Genomic DNA, 10,000 nt, shown 5'->3' with positions numbered 1-10,000 from the left:
TGATCATTTACAGTCAATATGGCGATATTATGAACCAAAACTGACAACAGGCTCTGATAAGTTGCTACCTAGGTTGGCACATGCCCCACTATGGATTTTGGCCCATTTCTTCACTGCAAAGTGTTCTAGCTGGTCCAAATCGCATGGATGCTGAGCATAGACATTAACCACAGACTCTCAGTGGGATTGAGGACTGGACTATGAGCGGGTGATTCCAATATCATGGTTTTAGTGTCCTTGAAGAACCTCTGAACTAATCTAAATGTATGCTTTGGGTTACAATGTTGTTGGAAGACCCAGTAATCCAGATTCAGACCCAGACTCCCTGTGTCTGAGGCTGAATAACAGACTAAACTTGATGCCCCACCACTGTGTGTAACTGTAGAAACTGCTTGGCCTCATTAGACCAAAGAAGCATTGGACACCTGCCTAGATGATTGTTATTGACCTGGCCTCACCTGGAGTTTTTACCCCCACCAAGAAGGACAGTTATTAGGGCTTGTCATCATATTGGGCTTTGGGGCCATCATCACAGAAGAACCCTTTTACTAAAGGCAGTGCATATCAGAGTGTTATTGAGCTTTGCCTGTGAACATTTGAAAGTCAAAAATGAGTTCTGAACATCTCTGCTTTCATCTGATGATATTCAATTGCACCTGCTTTGATGCATGAATTCTGCTTCTGAAGAAAGGGATAGGCCTTGAATCGTTATAAGATGGTTTCCACAATTAAACATGGTGGTGGATGCATCATTCTGTGGCAGCCTCAGCCACAGGAAACCTTGTTTGGGTGTACGGCACCATAAAAACTGAAAATTATGATAGAATGTGGAAAGTGACCTTGCAAAAATATGCTCATAGAGGGAGCTAAGATCTTCACTGGATCTTTCAATAAGATAATAACCCAAAACTTGCATCCAAAATAGTTCAAATGTTCCTCAAGGATACTAAAACCATGGTCATGGAGTGGTTCAGACCTCAATCCTTTAGATAGTATTTGAAGAGTGCTGAAAATGAATGTCCATCCTCAACATCCATGCCATTTGGACCAGCTTAACTATTTGCGATGAAAAAAATGGGCCAAAATCCCTGGTAGGACATGTGCCAACATAGTTAACAACTAATCAAAGTGCCTGGTGTCAATTTTTGTTCATAAATGGAACTGTATTGACTATTAATGATAAGGGGGCTAATAATTTTGTCCTTGCCCTTTTTACACTTTTTTGTTTAAACTCATTGTGAAAATGGAAAAGTCCAAATTTAACTTATTGGATACTATCTCCATGGTGTATTTGTTTCCAGAATAACACACATTTATTAATAATGATCATTCTCAATGATCAATGAAGAGATATGTCTAATTTCAGGAGGGGGGCTAGTAATATCGTCCTCAACTGTATATGCAATGAAAAAGCATTGAAAAAGCCTTGGGAGTGTCAGTAAACTCATCCCAACTGTCCCTTCTCTGAAAGTTTTTTTCTTGCTCCCAAACCCAAGTTAACTGCAACAACTTGACTACGCTTTTGATCCCTCTGTCTTTCATGTACTCATGGTTTCTTGTCTATAGGATGTATTTACTCCAGGAGGAAAATGCGAAGGAATGCAAATCGTTTTTAAAAAACGGAAATCGTTAAAAAAAAAGAAAAAAAAAAAAGTTGAAAACTAAAAAAAAAATAATAATAATAATAATTTTATAAAAAATAGTTTCCTCAATATTGAAACACTGATATCTGATCCATAATTAACAGTACCTTAACTCCAACAACAGACACAAACCAGCACGTTGTGCATCCCAAAACACAGGCCCGTACAAAGTGCAAACGTATGGATACAGTACAGTACACACCAACACGATCCTACTTACTATCCACATAGCCTTATGTATACTACACATCTGCTGCCTATGGTACAGTACACTACCCAAGATAAACACACTCCACACAAACAGAGGGGATAATACAGACAGTTTCCTGCTGATTTCTTGTTTGTCAGTGTGGTGTAGGGTTAGTATGGTATCAGAGACACGTGGCCATCTTCACTGGAAAGGCTATGCTTTGAAGATTCATAAGAAATATGATGCATAAAAAGTACATATTTTTGGTGAAGAAACTTACATTTGGTAAAGAAACTTACATTCACAACAAAAAATTGCTTCAGGGGACCTAGTCAAGGTGGTAGGTGGTAGGCACCTGAATAAAGTACTGGGGAAAACCCTTCAGTACCTTGATAAATGCGCCAAACAACTTGTCCAACATCCCAGAAAACATGTGGACATCTACTGAAGTTGTACTATTTGGCAAACTCCTACTACTCAACTACTACTACTACGTGACCGACTGCAGTAGGAAGGCATTTATAGACGATGCAACAAGCACACAGGCTTCGGGTTGAGTGAGTCACGTACGCATGGAGTCATACTGTACTTGCCTTTTGAAGAACACTGTCGTACAGGAAACAGAAAACATCAGAAGGGAACACAAATCAACTGAAAATGTCCATATTTGGTTAAATCCCTGCCATTGTCCAGAACATGCCCAGTGACATTTGGACTGCCTGAATGTCACTCACTTATGTGGCTATAAGTCTTACAATACACGAAAGCAGAGGGAAAAAAAGACAATGAAAGAAAAAAATTGACAAGAGAATGACAAAAGAGAAATAAGCCCACATCTACAGTGAAAACAAAAAAAAGTCAAAAGCTACACAATACATGTATTCAATGTAAATATGCCAATGACATACATAATATAACTTTATATTATTTAAGTAGGCTACTGTAACATCACATCACATTGTATTATGTACAATACTTAGCAGGGATGTCAAACATGTCAAATTTGGCCCGCGGAGCTTTTTTATTTGGCCAGCGAGATCATTTCAAATGTGTAGTACAGTTGGCCCAAATAAACCATAGCTGTATAGCGCATTAAGATTTGAACATGAAAATGCATCACTCACAGGAATATGAGTGGGCCCAAGCCATTGAAATGGGTCACACTCAAATGCAACAGAACTATGATGGAAATCTGTTTAAATGTAAATTTAAACGTGAACAATTTTAGTCCGCTTTTATTTAAAAAAAATATTGAGTTCGGCCCGCAACTTCACTCCCGATTTTGATTTTGGCCCTAGTTCAATTTGAGTTTGACACCCCTGCTCTATAGACTTCTGGTTATGAGTGGAAGCCAGATGTGATAGAACACAGAACACACAGATGCTCTAATCATGGAAAGCATACTATTACATTCCATAGTATGTCTTATGCTCTATACACAGTACATGCAGGCAGAGGATGGCAACGCTCCTCAAGACTGAAGGTGTGTCATCTTGTCATGAATTAATTTTCACATTTCCTTTTCACCTTCTGACAAGACAAGCAGCACAGACTTCATTACCACGTTTAGAAACATTGACACATTCAGCCGTTTCTCAGAGAGAGAGAGAGAGAGAGAGAGAGAGAGAGAGAGAGAGAGAGAGAGAGAGAGGGAGAGGGAGAGAAGGTGAGAGAGAGAGAGAGAGAGAGAGAGAGAGAGAGAGAGAGAGAGAGAGAGAGAGAGAGAGAGAGAGAGAGAGAGAGAGAGAGAGACAGAGACAGAGACAGAGAGAGGGAGAGAAGGTGAGAGAGAGAGAGACAAAAGGGAGGGAGGGAAAGAAAGAGGGAGTGCGAGAGACAAGCAGGAAGGGTGCGTTTTTTGGCTCAGGGCAGTGCAGACAACATGCTGATTACCAACTCACAATAACATGGAAAATCTGGTTCAATCAGCGGCCCTGGAAAGTTCACAGGAGCGCACACACGCACACGCGCACACGCACACGCGCACACGCACACGCACACACACACACACACACACACACACACACAGACACACACACACACACACACACACAGACACACACACACACACACACACACACACACACACACACACACACACACACACACACACACACACACACACACACACACACAATGAGATCACTGGACTGGACTGACACTTGTTTTTTCCCTGGTAGAGTGGGGCAATTTTAAACACTCATCACATCCCTGACCTGGAAGATCAAGCACAGTATTAATAGTCTATTCCTATTGTAAATGTTGTGGCCACCTGCCAGCAATAAGGGTTGATGGAATAATCTGGCTTTAGAGGATTTCATGCAGCATGTAATGTTTTGGGAGATTCAAGTTCCTTGAGAAAGGTCACAAACGATGACGGCATGTTGTAGCAGTGGGTGGGTGGTCTGAAGTCCTCACCAGCAACTACTCTGGATTAAGAACGCTTCCTCAAATGCATGCAAAGGTATGAAAAGTAAAAGTAAAAGAAACAAAGATTCCTTCCCACACGTGTAACTTATTTGAGTAACTAACCAGTAGACCTGTGTACTTTTCGTACTACGTGCTGGTCTTAGACTGGTTGGATCAAGTTTGTGGTGGGTTCTTTTTAGGATTTTAATGTTTTTCAGCAACAACACAGTTTATCTACCTCATTAGGTACAATTGCGTAATTGATGCAACAGCAAGCCTATGTAATATCATGTGCTTGAATTGTGCTTACACAATTAATTAACTGACTTTTTCTTTACTTATGACACCTCTGATTGCATGGCACAAACCCCATCATATCGTTAAAATAAAACCCAAAACTACAAAAAAATAAATCCAAAAGTAAAAAAAAACAGACAATACCAAATTCATAATGAAAACTTGAAATTTACGAGAAATCTTTCTAGTTTTGCCATGAGTTATATGTGCAAGGAAACACATTACCATCAAGCCCAGTCTTGCTGTTAGTACACATCAGCGCTAGACGGACAAGTGGCGAAAGGAAACTCGATCAGCACAGCGCACCACTCACCACCCGTCAACCAGCCAAGCAGCCCACCAAGCAGCCGGCTCACAGCACTACATTTGGGGGAGTAAGCAGCTTACTCACAGTCCTGTGGGTTCCTGTTGCTGCTGCTGGGGGTGCTGGTGGCTCCCAATGCTGTGATCCCCCCGGCATGAACCTCCGCAGAGCCAGAGCCTTGAGCCGGAGCTGCAGCTGACCGGGGCCCCCCAGCAGCTGCCGGAGGGCGGGCAGCCAGCCCTTGGGAGACACCATGCCAATGCTTGAGCTCCACTGGAACTAATAATGCTGCTGTTTGTTCCGGAACTACAATTGTTCCTGGTTCTGGAACTGGAATTCAAATAGAACTAATTCTGGGACTGGAACGGAACTCCACCAGAACTGCTTGTTCTGCTCCTGTTGCTTTTGCTTCAGGAGTTCCACTAGAAGTTATCACTTGAGTTTCACCAACACCATTTCTTCTGACATTGTTTGTTCTGCTCCTGAAGTTCCACTGGATATGCAGATGCTAGTGCAAGAGTTTCACCATCACTGAGGCTAGTACAAGAGTTTCACCATCACTGAGGCTAGTACAAGAGTTTCACCATCACTGATGTTGGTACTTTCTGTTGCTGGAAATTCCACCAAAGCTCCTGCTTTTAGTTTCAGTTGCTGAACTTCCCCCAGAACTGCTGCTGTTGCTCCTGCTGCTGGTGGCACTGGTTGGTTGTGTCGCAGGAGCTCGTCAAGGACAGAGCAGAGGCCACCAGCGAGTGTTTGTACTGTACGCTTGCACTGTCTGAGCAGAGTGTGTACCGAGAGAGAGAATAAGAGAGAGTGCGAGGGTGAGGGTGAGCGCAAGTGTGTTATGTGTCGGGTGACGGTGCACTTGACTGTGTGTGTGTGTGTGTGTGTGGGTGTATGGGTGTATGGGTGTGTGGGTGTGCGAGCACGGGGAGATGACACTGAGTCACTAAAGGGGGAAGCCCTACAGACTAATGGAAAGAGTCCAAACTAGGAGATTCCAACACCCCCACCCATACAAACACACACACCTAGAAACACGCAAACACACAGGCACACACACCCACCCCTTTAAAAATTCCATGTCCGGAGATCCCCTTACTTGCCCCCCTGAGCTGCACTCTCTCTCTCTCTCTCTCTCTCTCTCTCTCTCTCTCTCTCTCTCTCTCTCTCTCTCTCTCTCTCTCTCTCTCTCTCTCTCTCTCTCTCTCTCTCTCTCTCTCTCTCTCTCTCTCTCTCTCTCTCTCTCTCTCTCTCTCTCTCTCTCTCTCTCTCTCTCTCTCTCTCTCACACACACACACGACCAGCTGACTAAGGACACCCGCCAATCCCTGGCATACACACAGCCCATAGAGCTCCAATCACTGACACACACATAACAGTCAGCAGCACACACTCTCTCCCTGACATACACACACACACACACGACCAGCTGACTGTGGACACGCACCAATCCCTGGCATACACACAGCCCATAGAGCTCCAATCACTGACACACACATAAGAGCCAGCGTTACACACACACACACACACACACACACACACACACACACACACACACACACACACACACACACACACACACACACACACACACACACACACACACACACACACACACACACACACACACAGCTGACTGCAGACACCCTCCAATCCCCAGTACACACACAACCTGTAGACCTCCAATCACTGACACACACACATACATAACAGCTCCAATCAGTAACGCACACATAAGAGGCAGTGATACAATCCCACTTGCACACGGTACCTTTGCTCTATCTATCCTATCCTTCTTGCACACGGTACCTTTGCTATATTCATCTATCTATCTGTGGAGTGTTAGCGAGTTCCCTATTAGGAGAGATCAATGTGGAACTGGGGGCTCACCTGAGATTAGGGGGCACCTGTTGCGGAGCGGAGCAGAGCGGAGGACCTCAGGCCCAGTGGAGGATGAGAGGAGAGGATGTCCTGTACTACAGTCAATCACAAGTGACTATTCCAGCTCCACTGTTTCATCTGGAAGCTGACTACTACAACAGACTGTTTCTGTGCCGTGACCCTTTGATCATAAATAAAGCATCGGCACACAACAGGAATTGTATATTTTTTTTAGTTAACAATAACGTAACTTCAGTTCCGTTGTTTCATGTGTAAGTATAAGGGCTGGGCAACACAGCAAAAATCAATAAATGGATCAGTCATGCATGAGATTCACACATGACCTTCTGATATTTTAGTGTCTGAAGTTGCAGCAGACTAAACATTCCTCTCTGTGCTAAGGTCACTTTGATCATAAATAATGCACCGGCACACAACTGCCCTTATTGCATGATTGCAATGACTTTTGTTAACAATGACTCAAGCTTCAAGGGAATAACTTCTATTACTGGTAAATATGACCCATCATCCTGATATTTTTTTTTAAATCAAGATAACAATCCTGATTGGTTGTAAGTCACCCAGCCGTAGAAAGTGTACGTTCATCAATAAGACAAGATGACGCAACACATCACTTGGCACATTCAACTCGTGATGTGCATTTCCAAAAGGAAGCGTACACATGGACTTTCCAAAACAAGTTTTAGACAGATTTACAACATGGTCATCTATAAAAATGATAATCCCAGAAAAAGCGTACCACAATGTGACCACAAATATGAGTAGTGCAAAGCCCACAGCTCTAATAAATAGCCTAAATGACTAATGACTAAATTACTAATAACACTGTGGTAATAATCTCCTCACTCAAGCAATAGTATCTGTGCTGGAAGACGTCCACAATATACATTCAAGACTCACGCGCGCACGCGCGCACGCACGCACGCGCGCGCGCACGCGCACGCGCACGCACACGCACACGCACACGCACACGCACACGCACACGCACACACACACGCACACACACACACACACACACACACACCCCTTCTCACTGACATGTGACCCCTTTGTCTCCAGTCGGCATCCTGGCACACACACTTTCCATAAGTGTGAAGAGGTGGCCTGTCCGACTTGCTGACTGCCATGGTCCGTGGCCCTGTGGCATTCTCCAGCTGTACTTCCCTTAAGCCCCCTCTTACGCAACCCAATTATCAGCTCAGGGGGAACAGGGACGCCACATGGGGACCGAAAGGGGGGCGGGGATGGGGTGTTGAGGTTGTGTGTGAGAGTGATCCGCACACTGGGCATGAGCTCCGAAAGATATAAACTTCATTTCATTGAATAGACGGTAACGTTTCAATCCACCAGTGGGATCTTCCTCGAAACGTTGGCGACTACTCAATGAAAATATATTTTTTGGGCCACATGTCCAGTCTGTGGACCACTCTCCTCCACTGTCTACCACTATTGTCTGGCACCTGGATTATTGTTTCTGTGGAAGTGGGCTGCACACCCCAAACCTCCAAACGGGGTTGAGGTTGTGGCCAGAGTTCATCATTCATTTCTAAGAGGCAAGTGAAGCGGCAATCCAGTAGGGGTGGGTGAAGCAAGGCAAAGTTGCTGGCTAGGAGATATTAAATCTTACTAGCCAAATGTATACTCACTATCAAAGCATACTTTCTTTGCTACCAGCCAAAGTGTATTTTCCCAAGCATTTTTCCGGTTTGCGGTTGTTAATTTAGAGCCCTGCAAAGTACCCATAGATAGGCCCATACTGCAGCATAAAGGGTGGGATCGAGGTTGTGAAATGTGACTAAACTACAGAAAAACCTGCACAATACCTACAGTGAACAGTCCAATCTGGCAACACAAGGTAGGATGTTGGTAAGGTGGTATGGCGGAGTAGCCTGGGAAATCCCATGCTGCTTTGCACAATCGTTCCGATCTGAAAGACATGAGTGCTTGTCGCAAAGCCCTATCCTGAGGTAGGGGACCAATCCGAGAGTGGGGAGGGGTGGAAAGATAATTAAACGCATTGCTCTACAAATTGAAGCTTGCAGTTTGTTGGAAAACAACTGACAGGATTGGCTGTGGGCTACGTGTACACCAAATGATACATTGGTAACGGCCGAGTACCCAGAGGCCCACGCAGGCTCTCACAGGTTAGCGGCACAAGAGGCCACACATCCGCTCTGGCCTGCCGCCACCAGATCAAATGACAAGGAGCCGCCATCACCGCCAACACAGCCACCCACTAACTGCTGCTGCCAAGTCTCACACTTCAAAGCCAACAGAGCAGGGGGTTCCCAACCTTTTCCCACTTGGGGCCCACATGACATTTGCACAACTGTTTGGGGCCCACCTCTGATCTAAAAAACAATGTTGAACTGAAATAAATTAACAGCAGCACACACACAAATATGATTTGGATTTTTAGTAAGGCCCACTTGAAATACCTTCAGGGCCCACCAGTAGACCCTCGACCACAGTTTGAGAATCACAGCAATGGAGGGCAGACGGGTAGCTGTGGCGGTGGCAAGTGGTGGCAGCGGGCGGGGCAGAGCAGGGCCAGGCAGAGGCTGCCAGGTCGGGCTGGTGGTAGAGGGGTGGTAAGGGTGGACAGGTGGTGGTGATAGAAATGAAGGCAGAGGGCAGAGGGTGGATGTTTACAAAGGGGAAACTAAAACGACAAGACTTCCCAAACAAAAAAAACCCCAGTTAGTTTGATCTATACTTCAAGGACAGAGGCTAACAAAACAATAACACCCAGGTCTTCAGACACATTCAGTCAGTCATTACAGTAGCTCCATCTCCTCAGCTTCAAAAGGAGAGTGGGGTGTAAGGTGAGCTCTTGCTTTGCTGAGCTCTTTCTTTGCCGTTTTTGAGTTGTGAGCAGTTGCTAGTTGTGGAGTCCATTTGGGATGGGCCAGTTGGTAGAACTGATTATGTAAGGGGGTGAAACAGGAACACACAAACCCGAGAGAGAGAGAGAGAGAGAGAGAGAGAGAGAGAGAGAGAGAGAGAGAGAGAGAGAGAGAGAGAGAGAGAGAGAGAGAGAGAGAGAGAGAGAGAGAGGGGTAGAGAGAGAGACAGCTGCATGATGTGCTGCGTGAGGTGCCAAGCCACCGGGGTCCAGTTACCGCAATTGTATTAGCAAAATCTCCTGACTCTCTTTCTTGCTCTCTATCCATATCTCTTCATTTTTCTCTCCTTATGTTTTCTCTCTGGCTTCTTCCCTCTCATTTGCCATCTCTCTTCATCTCTGTT

The 10,000-nt window shown here is 44.9% G+C and overlaps 1 protein-coding gene across 4 annotated transcripts in view; it reads right to left on the bottom strand.

Annotated features, from left to right (window-relative positions):
* The window catches only part of rps6ka3b (ribosomal protein S6 kinase, polypeptide 3b), an 87,157-nt gene that overhangs the window by 45,903 nt on the left and 31,254 nt on the right, over nucleotides 1-10,000 (bottom strand). Inside the window, exon 1 of one of the 4 annotated variants that reach the window (XM_063207378.1) lies at nucleotides 4,931-5,907. The exons of the other annotated variants lie outside the window; for them this stretch is intronic. Coding sequence (XP_063063448.1) covers nucleotides 4,931-5,098 — 168 coding nt within the window. The 5' untranslated portion in view covers nucleotides 5,099-5,907. Of the gene's footprint in view, nucleotides 1-4,930; nucleotides 5,908-10,000 lie in introns of those variants that run through there. 4 annotated transcript variants of the gene reach the window in all.

The sequence above is a fragment of the Engraulis encrasicolus genome, chromosome 9, assembly GCF_034702125.1.
Source record: "Engraulis encrasicolus isolate BLACKSEA-1 chromosome 9, IST_EnEncr_1.0, whole genome shotgun sequence".
NCBI lineage: Eukaryota > Metazoa > Chordata > Actinopteri > Clupeiformes > Engraulidae > Engraulis > Engraulis encrasicolus.
Note: the sequence above shows the minus strand (reverse complement) of the source record. Positions and strands in the feature narration are given on the sequence as shown.